The sequence below is a fragment of the Saccoglossus kowalevskii genome, chromosome 17, assembly GCF_978046115.1.
Source record: "Saccoglossus kowalevskii chromosome 17, keSacKowa6.1, whole genome shotgun sequence".
Taxonomy (NCBI): Eukaryota; Metazoa; Hemichordata; class Enteropneusta; family Harrimaniidae; genus Saccoglossus; species Saccoglossus kowalevskii.
Window position 1 is genome coordinate 30,484,470 of NC_140657.1, and position 21,167 is coordinate 30,505,636.

Sequence of the window (21,167 nt, forward strand, 5' to 3'; positions counted from 1 at the left end):
TTGTGAATTTCTGAAATATTTATTGGTAGGTGGTAGGTGGCAACAGTCACTCTACTGGTTGAATGAGTTGGGTGGAAGCACGACTTAGATTCCTAAAACAAAATAAAAAGGCCAGGATTACATTTTTCACTTTACTTCACCAAATATACATACTGTCTTCAAATAATAATAAAAATATTGCACATCTCAATGTATATTCACTAAACCACATTAAATGAACATTTAGAAAAAAACTATACTAGCATCCCAATGTTAAAGCACTGATGACAAAGATACATGCAAATCATCACCTGAACAACAATGAAAATATTAGTAATTTTTTCTATGAATCAGAACAGCTAACTTCTGTTTCGTCTGTTACCCCTCTCCATCTAAATCTGAATTTGCTGCTAAGTTTTTGATCATTTACTATGTAAATGTATTGCAACGCCATGAAGAATGGGACTATGTGCTATCAGCTGATATAGTGCATGGAGAAAACTGTCATCCATTGTATGGGATATTAGCATTTTCAGATTAGCGGCATGCTGTATCAATCATGGTCACCCCACTGACCAGTAATCTGGTATAAAGGCTAGTTTTACAGCATTGTACATTAAAAAGTCTGTGAAACACAGTAAGAATATATGAATAACTATTTATGGACTGTGAATTAAGACAACAATAATCGCGTCCTTGGAACATTCTTAATTTGTTTGTGAATACACCATATTTGTTTTATTAGAGCACACATTGCATACTGGATAATAAAAATTTGACCACAGACAAACCACAGTCATTTGAATAAGTGAAAACAATATTTAACAAAACAAAACAATACAGTGTATGTGCAATTGTTGGATGCAGCAATATTAATGTCCTTTATGAATATGAAGTGGTGATCTGTCATGTGAATTGATTTGACTGGAAATATGTCATGTCACTTATTCGTATAAATTATAACTATGTTACCACATTGAGTAAAGGCTTGATATGAGTTCAAATTGGTCTACATTTGCGGAGGATATTCTTTAATACCATCCAGCAAATGTCAGTTGATTTGATATATGGAATGAAATCAAATGAAATTTTCCAGCACAGCATATAAGGCGTCGCACTGTGACGTCATGTTTACGTTAATACAAACCATCATGCGACTATCTGACAACAAATGTGACTCACTGATCAGTACTAGCTCACGAACTGCTGTGACAATGTTACCCACACATTGTTTTATTAACAGGATCACATACAATGTTATTTGATGCGATCAAAATGTCAACTGTCTATACAAAGAATTATAAATTACAGAGGTAGATCTATGTAATGAAGCAACTCTCTGATACTGATCATAGTCAGCGATGAGCGTTGAGCATCTTCCATAATGATATTGATCAAAACAACTTTGACAGACATGATTAGAACTCTTGTGCCAACGTGCGCTGCATTGGTTTGCACATATACATTGTAGTCTTAATTTTAGATTAATTTAACCTTCATCTAGTGTTACCATGGCATCGGCTAGCTGTATTTATAATTGGTAATATCTATATATTTCCCAATCCTTATTGGGTTGTACCAAGTAAACATTTAGTACAGCTACAGTCTATCTCTGTAACAATGTTTGTAAAAATTAAAAAGTTGGTTTGTGTTTTTTAACTTCCACCATGACATGATGTATATTGATAAGTTCACTACGGATCGGCATGTTCTTAAATGGATTCTGTGAAAGCACTTTCTGAAACTGATGATAATACTGGATAAGCTGCGTTAATGCTCCCTGCAATACAAAACATAAGTAATTTTGAATATTGTTGCTTAACTCAAGAGTGCACATACACATCACATGTGTAAAGCTGAAGGACTTGTTATGTGGAGATGCTCAGTTACAAACATCAAGTTACTAACACACACAGTTATAAAAATGACCACACCCATATTTTAGAAACCACGCCCACTTCTGAGAAGCCACACCTAAATTGTAACAGATGTTCAATTAACAGTTAACAGAACTTTTGTGTTACAGGCAATTTACATTTTTGTTTTTGTTGAACGTCCATGTTTAGTAACTCAAACTTTAATTATCAGTTAATAGTTATTCCCAAAAATAGGCATGGTTTTTAAAATATGGCCGTGGTAATTTTTGTGATTTTTGTGAATATTTTTTAAACTCTATATCCATAACTCAAACAATTCATCCCTCTGTTATGTCAAGACCTGTATTTGGGGTTACTACAAGAACATAGCAAACAATACACAAAGATATCAGTATGTCATTTCACAACTATACTAATAAGCAGATGTAGGTAGAAGCTATGGTTGCTTTTAAAATACATCACTGCTAACTATCTCAAGCCAAATGATTAATCAGGCAGCTTCTTTTAGATGGAATTCTTCAACCAATTAGATAGCACCTTACTAAACAGTGGCCTGTAACACAAGCTCTGATTGGTTACAAATCATACACGACTGCAAAGACATCGGGTCTGTATTCTAATAAGCAGCCTCTCGGCTGAGATTACTTAGCTGTTAGGAATGCACATTTCAATTAAAGAACTAAAGATATCATTAGAAAATGAACAAATCTGAGAAAGATCTACCTAGATACCTAGCAAAGTCGAAAATATCACTTTTTAGCAAAAATGACTTAAAATATTCATCAAAATTAAGGATATCATCACGAAAAGAACAAATCAACGAGAGGTCTGCCCAAGGTACATATACACCAAGTATGAAAGCAATAAGATTCGTAGTTTTCAAGAAAAAGTCAAAAAAGTAAAAAGTTGACACGGACGACATTTGACAAATGACAATCACTCGTATGATAAGCTTTGCTCGGCAAAGTCGACAACAGAGCTAAAAATATCAATTAGAGAAATAGTCTAATTTACAGAATTTGTTGTGGGTGCTCAGCTGAAACTTTAATAACTATGTGTTGGCTGTACGACTATGATGCTGTAAACAAAGACTGGAACTACGCACACTCCTTATTTGGGAATTGGAACTCCTAATATGGCAAGGTTCAGAAACCCAGTGAAATAATAAGCATGCCTAGTTTGAATATAACATGTGATATGAAGCAAGTTGTTCAAATATGAATTCTGAGATACTGAGGGTATATTAAACAGTTATCAGTACTCACCTGTAATATATTTGTACCATTTTTAAAATTAGTGAATGAACGCATGATATCTTGGTTTATAATCTCTATAGCATGTTTCCAATCAGCAGCAAATCCCCTAACTAGTTGCTGAACACGTCCTAATGAGATGAAAAGAATATAACAATAAATCTATTTTTCAGATCTCAATTGAGTTCGATGAACCATAGATATGTGTGCACATTTTAATAGCCAAAATCCTACATATAGTATGGTTGTCACTGAAATTATCATGGTTCAAGTTTCATTGAAATCTGATGAATAGGTATTGATAAATCTGGTATATAATCATCTGATTGGTTAGCCATGCCTTTTGTCAATATATCATTGGTTATACTTAACAATGTAATCTGATATTAGATATAATATGGGCATATATGGTCATGTGATATGTTAGTCATATCTCTTGTCTGATGCCATCAACATCGATTGCATGACACAGTCAGCAAATAAATTCAAATACAGAGGATAAACTTTGATTCAATCTACTCAGTGATTAGCTGTCAAGCCGCCAGCCATGAAACCAACCAGAAAACACGAACGAAGATAATGCCCGTTTTATGAAAGTGATGTTAATCGTCCACAAAAATGGCAAAATCCATCATACACAGACATTTGTCATGGCGTTGTGTTATCATTTCCACTCAGGGAGGGGCACAATGGATTACATAAAACTGATGAGATATTCAAACAGTTATATAAACATAGCGATCGCCATTGGGTGTGTTAAGTCTAAATTTACCTTTCCTCAAACCTTTAAAGAAATACTTTGTAAGACACAGTTTTTTGCGATCTCCGGTGAAATTTATTTGCTGACTGTGTCATGCAATCTATGTAATCTAGACCCTGAATGTCAAAGACTTTCACGAAATTTTATCTTCACAATTTAAAAGCCATAAAGTTACATAAATTCCTAGTAGTGAGTATGAAATAGTTTACACTATGTGTCAATATGTCTATGATGTAATAGTAAACACATGTACATGTATGTGGTTCATATATGGTACATGTATGCAAATACATACGTTCTTCACGTTTTAATTGATCAATCTGTCCTCGTTCCAAGGCACCTTCTGACTCTTTCACAAATGTAATCAATCCACCAAAGTATGGTGCTAAGATTTCTTCAACAAACTCTTGAGTTCTGGCATTCAATAGTTGTTGAAAACACTCTGACTCTTTGGAGTCATCCTTTGTACGTTCCTGTATAAAGATTAAGACAAGGTGACAATTTCTATTATATTTGACTTTTTACAATTATAAAACATTTAACTTATTATTAGATTATTAACAAATACTGGTAATGCCATTTACATAATATGAGGTTCATACGGAGATATCTCAAAGTATACACAAAAACAGTACAGCGAGAGTATCAACCGACACACAGCGGAGATCAATGCAACGACGTACTGTTTGAGTGCATACTTTGAGGTATCCTCGTAATGATCTTATTATTATACATTTTTTCCTTCCAAGGATACATATCATGGGAATGCCGAAATCCAAAAAGTTTAGAACAAAATCAGCAAACTTCTTTGTGTAGAGTCCGGTCAATCTCTGGTGACAGGCATGGAATTTGTATTTCCTAATATGGTAGGATGAAAATACCCCGTAAAATATCGCAAAATTATGGCACGCTGTAACTTATGGCGTTACGATGACAGATGTATAATAATAATAATAATTATTAAAAAGTCATAAAATCCTATGAACACAAACATTTTGTATAATTTTAATAATTCCTTTTTATAATTTTATAATTTCTTTGGTAATTTTATAATGAAAAAATGTTTGTTTTTTTGTAATATAAGTGATTAAGGGATGGACACAATCACAGAATACTGGGAATTCATAAGTCGCACACTCACCATCATAACACTGAGTAACAGATCATAGTTATTTATCAAGAATATCAGCTGTTCTTTTCGGTTTGGAAACTCAGCTGCCATATGGAGGATGAAATTTTCCACCTCGGCTTGTAACTGTGCAAGTAATTTGTTGACCCGTTCATCTGGGAATACTTCATTAAGACTGACTAAAGCAGCAGAGAACTCAGCATATCTCCTTGCAATCTGACACATATAAGTCATTGTCACAATCAATTATATTACTAAAACATCTGCCTACGAAACCATATTGTAGATCTAACATATACTAGTTATTACTCAAAAAGTAATGAATATGTATCCATTGACACATTGTAATAGACTGAAATAAAATACCCCAAATGTGAAAGCCTCATATCAAAATTGATTGAAGTTTGCAATATACAAAAAATCCATGGTTGGGTAGAAGGGGTACATAGATTGAATGGAAAGGGATACATATGGGTTGAAGAGTTCGATGCTAAGAAGATGAAGGGGTACATAGATTGAATGGAAAGGGATACATATGGGTTGAAGAGTTCGATGCTAAGAAGATGAAGGGGTACATAGATTGAATGGAAAGGGATACATATGGGTTGAAGAGTTCGATGCTAAGAAGATGAAGGGGTACATAGATTGAATGGAAAGGGATACATATGGGTTGAAGAGTTCGATGCTAAGAAGATGAAGGGGTACATAGATTGAATGGAAAGGGATACATATGGGTTGAAGAGTTCGATGCTAAGAAGATGAAGGGGTACATAGATTGAATGGAAAGGGATACATATGGGTTGAAGAGTTCAATGCTAAGAAGATGAAGGGGTACATAGATTGAATGGAAAGGGATACATATGGGTTGAAGAGTTCGATGCTAAGAAGATGAAGGGGTACATAGATTGAATGGAAAGGGATACATATGGGTTGAAGAGTTCGATGCTAAGAAGATGAAGGGGTACATAGATTGAATGGAAAGGGATACATATGGGTTGAAGAGTTCGATGCTAAGAAGATGAAGGGTGATTAAAAAGCTACATGAGTTGAGGAGTTTGATGTTAAAAAGAGCTGAAAGGTGACAAGAAAGGTTGAAAAGACTGATGCTCATAAGATGAGGGTTTAGTAAAAACATGGGTATCAAGGTTGAGTAAAAAGGTACATGAGTTTGAGGGTTCAGTAAAAAAGGTACATGGATATCAAGGTTGAGTGAAAAAGGTACATGGTATGAGGGTTGAGTAAAAAAAGATACATGGGTATAATGATTGAGTGAAAATGGGACATGGTATGAGGGTTGAGTAAAAAAGGTACATGGGTATAATGGGTGAATGAAAAAGGTACATGGTATAAGGGTTGAGTAAAAAGGGTACATAATGTTTGGGTGGGTTACACAAAGGTTAGTGTTAACTTACATAATGAGGTCTGGTATCGATGGTTCCAAGTTTTTGTGGATCAGTATCTCTGATGCTATGTATGTTCAATTCCATGATATACTGAAACCTAGGCCATAACATATCTAACAGTGTTTCCCAGTATCTGTAAGACAATATCATAGTATAACATATCTAACAGTGTTTCCCAGTATCTGTAAGACAATATCATAGTATAACATATCTAACAGTGTTTCCCAGTATCTGTAAGACAATATCATAGTATAACATATCTAACAGTGTTTCCCAGTATCTGTAAGACAATATCATAGTATAACATATCTAACAGTGTTTCCCAGTATCTGTAAGACAATATCATAGTATAACATATCTAACAGTGTTTCCCAGTATCTGTAAGACAATATCATAGTATAACATATCTAACAGTGTTTCCCAGTATCTGTAAGACAATATCATAGTATAACATATCTAACAGTGTTTCCCAGTATCTGTAAGACAATATCATAGTATAACATATCTAACAGTGTTTCCCAGTATCTGTAAGACAATATCATAGTATAACATATCTAACAGTGTTTCCCAGTATCTGTAAGACAATATCATAGTATAACATATCTAAAAGTGTTTCCCAGTATCTGTAAGACAATATCATAGTATAATAGCTTTCTTGTGTTGCTATAAACCATAGTGGTCATAGAAGGATACACTTGTTTTGAGCACATGTACAGTAAAGTGCTGGCAAGAACCATTCGTTTACATGTGAAGATAAAATAATGATATCGCTCACTGATGCCTTTATAAAATATTTTATACATATGTGTGTATCCTATTTAATAAAACAACTTATTGGCAATGCAGAATGAAACGTAGTGGTAGTTAATGTCTAAACGGCAATTATCTTAGACAAATCAGGTCATGCTAAGGTTGTTGACTACCATTAAAACTTATCGACAGATATCTGACTTTTACCGAATAGTAATACTATTGCTCACAAAATCCAGAAAAAATAGTTTGGTCTCTGAACTATTTTCGAACAAAAATGTGTCAAACACCCATGAAAATATCAATTTTTGAGCCATTCAGTATTGGCTCCAATGGTAAAAAGATTACGTCATAAATTCAAAATGTTATTGCGACACATAATAATAACACAAAATAATATGTCGTTACAAGATGGATCCTTATGGTTGTTCTCAATTATGGGGAAATTCTTATGACTGTTTATTTGTTGTTATGAAATAACACTTTAACAAATTTATGTGAGAATAGTTCCAAAACTGTCCATTAATGCCTACAGTTCAAAATAGTCATTTTGACTGACCGGAGTCTATGATGGGTAGTGAATTTACCCATTTTTGCATACTGTTTTCTCATGTATCTATTTTGTACAGTGACTTGTGTCTGAATCAATTACATAACACCTTTCAAACAAAAAATGTGATTACTGGTATATGTTCTAACTAAATAATTGAATGCTTGTGAACAGCCTTAACTATACTTTCAAGATTTCGAGTCTGAATAAAGAATTACTCTATTAGTAGCGCATGTGCATACGTAAAAGACAGAAGTTGTCTATGGTCAAAATAAGTCATATTTAATGAATAATCCAATATACAATTAATACAATTGTTTGACTACATGCAAAAATATGGTAAATAATTTAAACTTACTTGTCCAATGCAGGAACAATTCTTTTATGCATGATAACTTGATATCTTAATATTATATGTATAGATAATATAACAGCGATAGCATCATAACAGTCTTGAGTGTACATATCCATATGTTTCTATATTAATAAACAATAACTTGAATTCAATATAAATTGTCCATCATTCAGCCATTTTGAATCTTGTTCTGAAACAAATTTCATCAGTAATGTGTGTGCATACCAATTCTCTAAGATGTCAGAGTTGACAGAGTTCGGGAGAATAAATGACAAAATTTCAGCTAATCAGTTAATAAATAACAAAATATTGTATGAGTACTAAATTTAAACCCAAACTTACAAATCATGTGTGAAATACTGTCAGGCAAACAGACTTGAATTAAATCTGTAAGCTCACATTTTTGGACTGCAGCCAAACATAATCTAATATTAATTTACACATCAGGTCTACAATGCAAGCTAAATACAGGGATGAGAATGAGAATTTTAATTTTCAGCTGAAAGTAAAGTAGCCGGGGTCCGAGAACCGTAGTTGATCAAATCATTACATTACAAACACTGCGTCTTTATGGGACCTTGCACTTGCCGATGAAGTCACTCAATTTTTCAGTTACAACTTCATCTTTCTTCCCAATTCACATGGTCAAAGTCACTTTCTTGTCAAGCCATGCCCAACGAAATTTGTTCCTAATGTCTTTATCGATCTCTCGCATCTCTCGACTTTTGTAACCATGTTCACCATTATTGCTGCATGAAACTTGTAAACAACGATCCAACGCAGCTAACAATTGAAACAATAAAATGACGCCGTTGGTGAAAAAAAAAATGAAAGCTCTTCACTGATTGGCCCATCAGAGCAAACCCAGCCAGTCATGTTAATCGTTAAATATTACTTCAAAACCACTTCGGATTTTGTGATTGCAGTGATGAAAAGAATCGCGAACATTCCACATTGGAGACACCAGGAGTTGATTCCCTTCGCCCATACACTGATACAGGTCCCTTGCAGCCGACAACAATGACCTGACAGTGTGTTTACTTCCGGTGAATGAACAAGATTTGTATTCTCACCCCCCCCCCCCCCCCTAACATTTTCTCTTCGAACTTAGACGTTTCAGAAAATTTATCCCTGGGGCTTAGAAATCTGCGGAATTCCTCGGATTCACGGAAAATTCTCATTCCTGTAAATACAATATTTTTGTTGACTTGCCCATGTCAATACAAAGAGAGTGCTGTCAACAAATGTTGCACAACTCAAGAATCTATTTATTCAATGGCAGGTAACCAAAATCTAGCTAAAAAATTGAAAGTCATGAAGGTACCCCCCATCCCCCACCTGGATGTCTCCTCCACAAAACACTGTGACAAGTGTATTTAAAATAGCCATGGTATAGCATGAAGACAAGTGAGTGTTTTACCCATGATAGCGTTAAATAAATCCTGTGCGTTGTTACCGGATACCATATAGAAGTCAGTAAAAATAAATATTCTCTACAACAATTGTCAGACTTTACTAGGAACATAGTGAGTGTTTTACCCATGATGGCGTTAAATAAATCCTGTGCGTTGTTACCGGATACCATATAGAAGTCAGTAAAAATAAATATTCTCTACAACAATTGTCAGACTTACCAGGAACATAGTGAGTGTTTTACCCATGATAGCGTTAAATAAATCCTGTGCGTTGTTACCTGATACCATATAGAAGTCAGTAAAAACAAGTCATTGTCAATGACACGTCCCCGTTCCGTTCATATTTGAGTGACATATACATTCAAAGCAGATCATGACCGAAATGCACCTGCATATGTACAACACATTGTACTAAATCTGAACAAAATCCATGCATGCATGACTGAGATCCGGTTCTGGAATTGTGAAAATACGTGATTTTAATGCATTTTCGGCCTTAAAATGGCCATCATTCAGCTATTGCTAAGCGGATCATGAAACAAATGCACATATCTATCTGTGACATGATGCACCATGTGTGTGTGAAGTTTGAACTTGATCAATCCAGACATGTCTTGGATACGGATCCAGAACTGAATTCTTTAAGAAAATGGCCGCCAGTCGGCCATTTCGAACTTGATCCGAAAAAAAAAATGACGTGCATCAAGGTCCTATTATGTTTAATGTAAGTACCGAATTTGAACAAAATCCGTCCATGCATAACTGAGATCCGGGTTCGGAATGGTGAAAATCTGCGATTTCAATGCATTTTCGGCCTTAAAGCGGCCGCCATTTGGCTATCGTTAATGGGATCATGAAACAAATGCACATACATATTTGTGACATGATGTACCTTGTGTGTGTGAAGTTTGAACTTGATCAATCCAGACATGTCTCGGATACGGATCCAGAACTGAATTCTTTAAAACAAAATGGCCGCCAGTCGGCCATTTCGAACTTGATCTGAAAAAAAAAATGACGTGCATCAAGGTCCTATTATGTTTAATGTATGTACCAAATTTGAATGAAATCCGTCCATGCATAACTGAGATCTGGGTCTGGAATGGTGAAAATGTGCGATTTCAATGCATTTTCGGCCTTAAAGCGGCCGCCATTTGGCTATCGTTAATGGGATCATGAAACAAATGCACATACATATTTGTGACATGATGTACCTTGTGTGTGTGAAGTTTGAACTTGATCAATCCAGACATGTCTCGGATACGGATCCAGAACTGAATTCTTTAAAACAAAATGGCCGCCAGTCGGCCATTTCGAACTTGATCCGGAAAAAAAAATGACGTGCATCAAGGTCCTATTATGTTTAATGTATGTACCAAATTTGAATGAAATCCGTCCATGCATAACTGAGATCTGGGTCCGGAATGGTGAAAATGTGCGATTTCAATGCATTTTCGGCCTTAAAGCGGCCGCCATTTGGCTATCGTTAATGGGATCATGAAACAAATGCACATACATATTTGTGACATGATGTACCTTGTGTGTGTGAAGTTTGAACTTGATCAATCCAGACATGTCTCTGATACGGATCCAGAACTGAATTCTTTAAAACAAAATGGCCGCCAGTCGGCCATTTCGAACTTGATCCGAAAAAAAAAATGACGTGCATCAAGGTCCTATTATGTTTAATGTATGTACCAAATTTGAACGAAATCCGTCCATGCATAACTGAGATCCGGGTCCGGAATGGTGAAAATGTGCCATTTTGATGCATTTTCGGCCTTAAAATGGCCGCTATTCGGCTATCGTTAATCGGATCATGAAAAAAATGCATGTGCATATGTCCCATATAATGTGTGATGTATGAGTGAAGTTTGAACATAATCGGTCCATGCATGTTCGAGATACAGGTGATCACGGACGCACGGACGCACGGACGGACGCACACAGGGCAAAACATAAGTCCCCGTTTTCGGACTCCGTCCGAACGGGGACTAATAAATATTCTCTACAACAATTGTCAGACTTACCAGGAACATAGTGAGTGTTTTACCCATGATAGCGTTGAACAAATCCTGTGCGTTGTTACCGGATACCATATAGAAGTCAATAAAAATAAATATTCTCTACAACAATTGTCAGACTTACCAGGAACATAGTGAGTGTTTTACCCATGATAGCGTTAAATAAATCCTGTGCGTTGTTACCTGATACCATATAGAAGTCAGTAAAAATAAATATTCTCTACAACAATTGTCAGACTTACCAGGAACATAGTGAGTGTTTTACCCATGATAGCGTTAAATAAATCATGTGCGTTGTTACCTGATACCATATAGAAGTCAGTAAAAATAAATATTCTCTACAACAATTGTCAGACTTACCAGGAACATAGTGAGTGTTTTACCCATGATAGCGTTGAACAAATCCTGTGCGTTGTTACCGGATACCATATAGAAGTCAGTAAGAAATAAATATTCTCTACAACAATTGTCTAATAAAGCATAGTGTTGGCTTCGAAATAAACACTCAAATGTATACTGAAAAAAGAAATGAAATCTTATTATAATTTAATAGAAACGATTTAAAGGTTATTATGAATTGCATTTTTTGCCAATTTTCACCGATGTAACACCAAGCCAAAATGATCACTGGGGTATCAATGAATATACGTGGAGCAAAGTGACTGTCTATGTGAACGACACAAAGACAACTGAAAAATTATTTCTTTTGGAACTATGATTTATTTTATAGCCATTTGCCACTAATATCATAACAATATGTCCTGTTAATATATGACATATCATAATGTTTATTTGATAACCACATCATTAGGTAAATTTTATACATGGATTAATTTAAAAATATATGAAGAAAATGAAAAAAAAAAACATTTTTAACTTGCTTTAATTAATTATATTCTGACCTTTTTATCAGATTTCTGTGCAGCGTGTGGAACTATGATAGGAGCTTCTAACTCACTGGTTAGTATATCACCACGGTTACCAAGGGTAAACACAGTGGAGCGGTTCTTGAGTGATGGCTTAGAGAAAAATCGTAATGAAAGTCAAGAAAACATTAATAAAAGTATCAAACTCTGAAAATAACATTCAACTTGTCAGACCACATACACTCAATACACTTCATAGAAACACCATATAGCCAATGTTGGTAATATAATGTGTAGATAGCATGTACTCTTAGCCGTATTGTGGCGATACAACTATTATTTGAATTATTAAAACATTAATATATAGTAATTTAAAATGAAGATCCAAAGATCTCAGTGTGTAACTTCAAAGTGTAGTTATTAGAAAGGATATCTCTTTTAGCAGTATCTTCCACACCCATCAAATCGTCTTTATCAGCTACTTCTTCATACTGCAATAAAACACACATGTAGTAAAAATGAATATTGGAAGTATTAAATGAATGAATATTTAAATTTTACGAGACATGCTACCAGTAAAAGATAAGTACAGTGATGTAGTGGAGGTTGATGCAATCGAGTTCAGTGTTTTGTATTCTCATATTCAAATATCTTTTTTTTTTCCCATACATGTATATTCAAATTTGATATTTTAATTCAATGTAGTGTTTGTTTCGTTGCAATATGTTTTATGTATCAGCAGTTTCCCCTACTTAATTAATATACAATATCTAAGTGGCAGGAATTGTATAGTAGATTTAATTAGATTCAATTTTACATTTTGCATGAAGTTGCATTTCTAGTACTGATTATTGTACCGTAATCAGCATAGAAAAGGATAAAATCAGTTGGCTTGGCTACAAATCCTGAAATATTGGGTGCCAAAACTAACCAGCATTAAAACTCATAGTGTCTAATTATTTTCCATTTTTTGTAATCACTCAAGACCACTCTATTTAGGAGTATCTTGTAAATGGGATTTCATGATTCTGTTGTCAAAGATTTGTCATGAAGTGTATAAAACTCAAAGCCCTTGTGATGCTTACAGGGGTCAATGAAAGGTTTTCTATGTTTCAAAGTAGGAATGCAAATTTAAATTATGAATTATACATTCACTGAGTGAGTACATAACATTTACCTGTAATTTCATCAGTCTGCTGGTATAGCCTTTAAAATAGGAGTAGTATAATTTACTCATAGTGTCTACATATTCATCACGTATTTCCTTGGCAACATGTCTCTCATTTGATAACAAAAATTCAAAAAAGTATCTAAACATCAAAATGAAATAAATAAATGAGGAAATTGTTAATGTCAATAATAGCGTTATTACATAATCTTACTGAAAATAGAACTGATGTAAACATAGAATGACACTCAGTGTGGACAACATCAATCATTACTGCAATACTAGCAATGGCTTTTCAATGATTTGCGGTAAACTACAAGGACGTTTATTGCCTTAATAAAGTCCTTGCTATATTATTTTCAATAACATTTAAGATATTTAAATATTGATTTAGTAATATAGTCCATTTTCGACCATTGTGACTCGGTAACTTGATGACACAAAATGCTGAAATATTCAATCACAACTGAACTCAGCTAAGGGTAAGATATGTTGTGAATACCATAACTGCTACATATATTACAGTAAACATATTACTTAAAAGTCAAAGGTTTCAAACTAAATTTTAAAAGCAAATATACGCCATACAAGTAACTTCATTGTCCATGTTTATTTTGTGTTTTGTTCAAATCAAATGACATCATGATGTCATATCAGTTAATTGATATAGCAAAGCATGCCAATGTAATTGTGTTCATATAAAAATAGTTCTGTTTCCTACCTGTATTTAAGCAATGTGTTCTGTGGGACTTGATAATTTGTCATTGGTTTGCGAAATGAATAAACCTTCTGCAATACAAATTCTCTGATCTTGGCGATTGTCTGCAATAGAAATGATTAAATCACATAATGAATATCAGACTTTGCTAAGAATACCATTTGAGGAAGGTGATCACTCCACTGATGTATTACTTTTATCTCTTGTGCAAATCAAACTAATGAGAGCTAATTAACACTCTCCAAATTCAGACAATGTTGAAGAGATTTTAAAGCATATTTGTAGTTTGTTTAGTCTGTGTGTCGTATAGTTATTTTGTCTGCTGAGATTGTTGCCAATGCAAATAGTTTCCATGGTAACATCACATTGTGCAACCCAGTGATAGAAAAGAAGAGCAGGTTATGGGTAGCAAAATAAACCAAGACTGAAGAGGGTTGAGTTGAGAGTGAATACCAGACTTATTATTTTGTAGATGCTTGTCAGAGCACACATATTTCTGTCATTCTTACCTTCATCTTCAGTTTTTCTAAGATATCTTCTACATCCTTACACGACACAGCTTCTTTAAACGACTGCTCTTTAACAAAGTTTATTTTGTGGTTTAATTCATGAATTTGTTCCAAAAAGTGAATCTCTGTAACTGGTGCATCTAAGATTATACTGAAATTAGAATTACAAAATTATATAATAATTTAATATCTGACTGCTAATATTCAAAGTAGGCATAATCACTTTAATTAATTTTTCAAATTTTTTTGCTGATTATTGTTATAATAATATTATCAATACATATGATAATATGCATAATTGCTAGATAATTGTAGTTTGCTTTAGGTCTTTTTGGAATACAGTCAAAATTTACAAATAATAATTTGAACTTGAACTAACTTCACCAATTTCAAAATGTGTTACTTTCCAATTCATGTAACAACTAAAACACTGTAATCTGCTTAAGACAAATTTTTATGAACTTTGAAAGTTGAGCAAGGTCAAATCGAGAAATTTTGTACAAGTGAACAGTTCAATGTTCTTTTAAGACTAAATCAACTAAATTTCTAGTTGCGAAACTTTGCTGCTTTACAGTAATGGGATCACTAATCAACGCAACTCAACATTTTAGAAATAATTCCTGAAAATTGGGAAATGTGAAATTTCTGAAAGTCTTCTGTTTTTCTATGGAATCCAAGCAGATTAAATTACACTGTATTTTGATTTTTGAGTTCTATTTAGACCAATAAAAAGTTTATTAGTTGTCAGGGAGATGACATCAATTTAATTTGTTTTGGTAATTTTGTGATGACCATCTTTGACTGGACACCATTGTCTGTGGGAATTCTACTTACTTTATCATTGATTCTGGTACTGCCATCTCATCAACAAACTGACTCAATTCTCCTCTTACAGCTTGTCTGTTTTTCAGTTTAACATTCATGGATATGGACTGTTCTTGTAATGTCTGGATTTCAGAGCTTATACTGCCAAGATCAGACTGGAAACTACTCAGCATTTGTTCCATTCTCTGTAATCATTGAACAGTGTTAGTTAGCTTGCTATAAAATATTGCAGTGGGAGTGTAATTGCTATAGAACAGTCATTTATTATTAAATACATGGCTTTTAATACTACACAAAATTTGATTGTTGTAGAACACTATAGAACTTGTTGTCATTCCCATAAAATACTTTATTAAAAGTTAGTGCAGCAAAATTAAATAAAATTGAGTTAGCGATGACATGTTATGATGTAAAACATACATTTATACATGTTTAGCATTAGTAAAAGTTTAGAAAGGTTCCTACCTCCAGTATGGTATCACACGCAGAGATCTGGTTGTGTAAACTGGCAATATTTTGACTCTCCTTAATGTCTGATTGAATTGAAAGTCAGATGAAATAACAGCGATATGACTTGAAAGATGATAACGAAACAATAGACAAATCAAGTGGTTGGATCAATAAATTTCTGTGCAGAATTAATCACTAACTCAGGGATGAAAACAACAAACAAAAGTAAACTGTAAAAGTGTACATCTATACATTTGTGTATTGCCTAACCAATGTTATCCTGGCCTAAAAGTAGGCACACATAGTAAATCCACAATAAAATATGTTAGCCCACAAAACAGAAACACTACACTGTGGTAACACTTATATTCACAAATACGTGCACATAATAATAACTTTATTACACAGCCAAAACCATCAGGGGGTTTAGTATGGTAAAAGTAACAAATAACAAAAGATTAAAATAATAAAAGTAAAACATTAATAGGACAAAAAAGAAAAAAAGAAAGTATTGCATAGAAAAGACATTGGTTCTCTCATGGATGCGTATTTACATAATTAAGTATTTCCATTGAATAAAGTATTATTCAAACATTTGGAGAGGGCAAGGTCATGCTTCATTATTTTTGAGAAAAACATCACCATTTTGCTTGCCTGTGATTTTTTTAGTGATGTTACACTCTAGAAGTAAAGATTATCTTTCAATTTCAAAACATGTACATTCCAGAATGAAATGCATCTCATTCTCTATCACATCATTACTACATTTCTAACACTTTCTATACTCAAGTTGGATTTTTGGATTTTTTTTGGCGACCTAATTCTATTCCTAGAGTGTGATCACTTAATCGAAATCTTGATAACATTTTCAGTAGATTGAAATCATAGCAGTGTTTTGATCTATGCTGTGTTTTGTCCTGTTTCACTCACTATACACCACTCATGCCTAGCTACAATGCTAGTACCGGTAATATCTTACTACAGTCAGCTATTGACAATAGATTTTATTTGTTGAATACTAATGTGCCAAGGTGAACAGTGTCAATTTAGATTACGTGTTCAAAGGAAATACCCTGCATGCAGCTTAGAAACTGACCAATAAACATTACATTTTATTTCTCAAGACACTCATCAGGGACACCATACCTAGGCAATAGTGGAGTGGCATAAAGTGATTTAAAGCTGCATAGATTGTTTGATGTCTCAAAACAAACTACAGCTATTAGCTGACAAGCTGACTTGATCTCTATAAGGATACAATCTTGAATCGAGGCATTCTCTACTTGTTGTAATTCTTTTTCAATCTGCTTGGAGTACTGCCTTAAATCAACACCCTAATAAACAAAGAAATAATAATATATATAATAGACAGTAATGAAATAGACAGCTTTATCAGTCCCATGCCTCTAAGTGACTCCAATATTACATATATACCTCTGTCTACTACATACTAATATAAACACTTACAGATTCAAGTGCTTCCTTGACTAATTCATCTTCTAAATTTTCTTGAATATGCACATCAACTTCATCTAGGATAAATTCATCTGATGTCAAATCCAACATTCCCAAGTTCAATTCCGGTACATCACCATTATTCTGTGGAAATGAAAAACAAAGAATCATGGCCATATTGTATAGATATGCGGAAAGGCAGTGACTATTTGCCCACAATAGTTCAAATACCATGTCTATTTTAGCTATTCGCCTCCTAACAGAGCAAATAAGAAATCCATTTCCACTATTCGCTTTGGTACTTGTCGAGTAACAGATCCATTTCTATTCGCCCTGGGAAATTAATTATTTTAACAATGTTTCAAGCCTCTAGAAATGAGAACATGTGAATATTGTACACAAGGAAAGATAGAAAATGAATTACAATTGTTCATGGAATGTACAAAAAATAGAAAACACAGACAAAAATTGAAAGTATTGAACTTCCAAAAAAGTAGAAATGTATTTACCTAATAAGTACAACTGAAGACAACATGAACAAATGGTTTGGGCGTGTGTGCAATTTGGACCTATTCCACCTTGGATCATATCAGGGAGAATGAGAACACTCATAACAAGTCATTGAAAATGACACAGTCCTGGTTTAATTTTTGAAAGTTTTCTTTGTGCTCGTCATATTAAAACGGAGGGGTTGTCGTGAGCGTGTCCTTGAAATTTAAGTTCAAAGTGGCATATACAACAGATTGTTTATTTACATCAAAACATGTGTTCCGTGTAGTAGTAATATGGCCAAAAATAAAAACAGCCGTTATTTGGCCATCTTTGATCTGATTATGAAACACACTGATATGTATGATGTATGTGCCAAATACCAATAAAAATGGTACATAAATTGTGGAAATATAGTAGGAAGACCAAAAAGTCAGATGGCTGTCAATCGGCCATCCTTGACCAGATTTGAAAACAAATTGTCATGGACATGCATCTTAACATGTATAAAGTACATGTATGTGCCAAATTTGAATGAAAACTGACAGAGCACATCCAAAATACCGCATAAAAAAACAAAAACAAGATGCCTGCCAGTCGACCATCTTTGATCCAATTGTGAAATAACATGTATAATCTATGTACCAAGTTTGAATGACAACTGACAAAGCATGTTCAAAATACAACATTTTCAAAAAACAAGATGGCTGCCAGTCAACTATTTTGAATAAAATCACTAAACCACTGCATGTGCATATGTCCCAAATAAGGTACTAGGCACATGCAAAGAATGAATGAAATCGGTCCACAGGATTCTGAAATATGACTCTGGACAGACTGACGCACGAACGGACGGACACACGGACGGACAGACTCAGGAACTCATGGACGGTCGGGGACATGTATCCTATCATGTAAGATTTATGTACTAAATTTTAATAAAACTGACAAAGCATGTCCAAAATACGACATTTTCAAAAAACAAGATGGCTGCCAGTCGGCCATCTCAGTGTTCTCCCCAGAAATTTTTCATAGAATCGCGGCTAATTTGCATAATAATTAGCATAAATTAACATTATTTGTCATATGGGGAAATAAAACAAGACCAGTTTTTTTTCCTTTGTTTCTATTTATTTTATGTACAATCTGTATACAATTATTGCACTGCATGTTTAGTATTGCAAATGTCCCGCAGAAATACTGAGTTTTCTGTTCCTTTGCCTGGCCCAGCAATCAGCAACTTTATAAAACCCTGTTCAGTCATGGTAAATTAAACATTGGGTTGATTATTCTCATTGCTTGTCTTCCGTTTCTGTTGTTTTCCGGTTAAGTACAACAACTGTTACGAGTCACGATACTTACGCTACTATGTTCGAGCAATAATAGTTTTTCTGGATGAAATTATCCATCTTTATGTATTTTTTTTAATCATCGATGTTGTCTGTTCAACACAATTGTGAACAATTCGAGACAACGGAGGTCTGAATTACGAATTGTCGCCATTGTTATACCATGTAAAATTGAGGCTTTTCTTCCAAGAAATAACACAAGTGTCACTCCAATTTCCACGCGTTTCTTGATTAGAATTCCCGATTTCTTGATAAATATATTATTTTCAATTATGCTTCACTTAATTCATCTGAATCTGAGCACAATATGCGATCCGAGTGAGAAGTTCACGCTCACTGGATCTTGCGTGGGTGACGCCATCTTGGATTCACAATCACAAGGTCAAAATTGTTTACATCATAAATATATATTTTTCACATTTTGATCTCAAAAAACAAATACAATATCAAAAATACTGACAAAAATCAAAACATAGAATAATAGTACGACTACATTTCTAAAAATAATAATGAAAATACGTTTCGTACACACCGGAAACATGTGGCTTTTGACCCCAAGTGTGACTATATCATTTGCATATGAATATAAGTTTGGCAAAGAGCGTTTGACACCGGGGCTTACGGCTTTGTCTTTATAGAACTGCTTTGTTTTTTAAAACAATATCCAACCAATGAGAAACAAAATGGGATTATCCCGGGAAATTGGCGTTAATACAATGCATTTGTAGATTTAACTAGTTAGCAAGGAAACTTTATAGTCTGTGAGAGACTGAAGCTTGAAGAAATCAGATCACGGGATAAATAATAGCATTGCGGAGAAAACACATAGCGTCACGGGCAAATCCGATCGCGACGCGGCCCGCAACGCTGTTTTGGCCTGGGGAGAACACTGCATCTTTGATCCAATTGTGAAATAAATCGTCATGAACATGTATCCTAGCATGTATAATCTATGTACCAAGTTTGAATAAAAACTGACGAAGCAAGTCCAAAATACATTTTCAAAAAACAAGATGGCTGCCAGTCGACCATTTTGAATCGAATCGCTAAACCACTGCATGTGAATGTGTCCCACATAAAGTACTAGGCACATGCAAAGAATGAACGGATTCGGTCCAAGGGATTCTGAGATACGACTCCGGACGGACACACGGACGGACGGAGACCGAATTATAAGTTCCCATTTTCGGAATTCGTCCGAATGGGGACTAATAAACACCTGGTGCCTACCGCCTGGTACCTCCCGGGACCGTCCGGCCTAGTGAGACCGGTGGAAATATATAAGAATTCGCCCAGCTGCGAATACAAAAATACGATGGGTCCATCGTAGCATGTATGGGCATAACCACAGCCACTTGAATCGGTGACTTTGACTGTTAAATGTTAATTTATTTTTCTCATTTATACTTCGGTTTACAGCAAATTTCATCGACTCAAGTGGGTGCGATCCTAACCTCATCCACAGTATCAACACAGGTTGTATCATGTAAACAAGGCAGCAAATTAATGGCAATAATGATTAAGATGGCAGAAAAATCGTAAAAATTTGACTGTGGTTTTGATGTTATGTCTTTCATAAGTACGTCAATGACATTCGGGTAAATATCTACTAAATACGTATATATACCTCTCCAAAACCCAGTCCGACGTCGACTCCATCATCGTTGTGGGCCGCCATCTTGTCTCTCAACCACGACTGAGCCCTCTCTGCAAGAGCTGCGTCGATTGGCCGAAAGTTTGAAGGAGACATAAAGTATCTTCAGAAAATGTTGAGTTTTGGTAAAATTGATTTTTGTATTATTGATTTTGAAATTATTTATAACCAATCACAGATACGTGACAT

At 34.4% G+C, this 21,167-nt stretch overlaps 1 protein-coding gene across 1 annotated transcript; it reads right to left on the reverse strand.

Moving 5' to 3' along the window:
- LOC100378863 (vacuolar protein sorting-associated protein 52 homolog) lies at window positions 1–21,018 on the reverse strand. Its single transcript, XM_085492306.1, has 17 exons — window positions 20,952–21,018; window positions 17,499–17,630; window positions 17,290–17,365; window positions 16,047–16,114; window positions 15,591–15,766; window positions 14,757–14,907; window positions 14,251–14,351; window positions 13,539–13,671; window positions 12,795–12,852; window positions 12,398–12,528; window positions 11,856–12,011; window positions 8,060–8,178; window positions 6,411–6,534; window positions 5,011–5,214; window positions 4,165–4,342; window positions 3,122–3,240; window positions 1–1,759 (listed from the first exon to the last, which is right to left on the reverse strand). The coding sequence occupies exons 1-17, from the start codon at window positions 21,000–21,002 to the stop codon at window positions 1,613–1,615; spliced, it is 2,124 nt and encodes a 707-aa protein (XP_085348432.1). The 5' UTR covers window positions 21,003–21,018; the 3' UTR covers window positions 1–1,612.
- Between the last annotated feature and the right edge of the window lie 149 nt (window positions 21,019–21,167).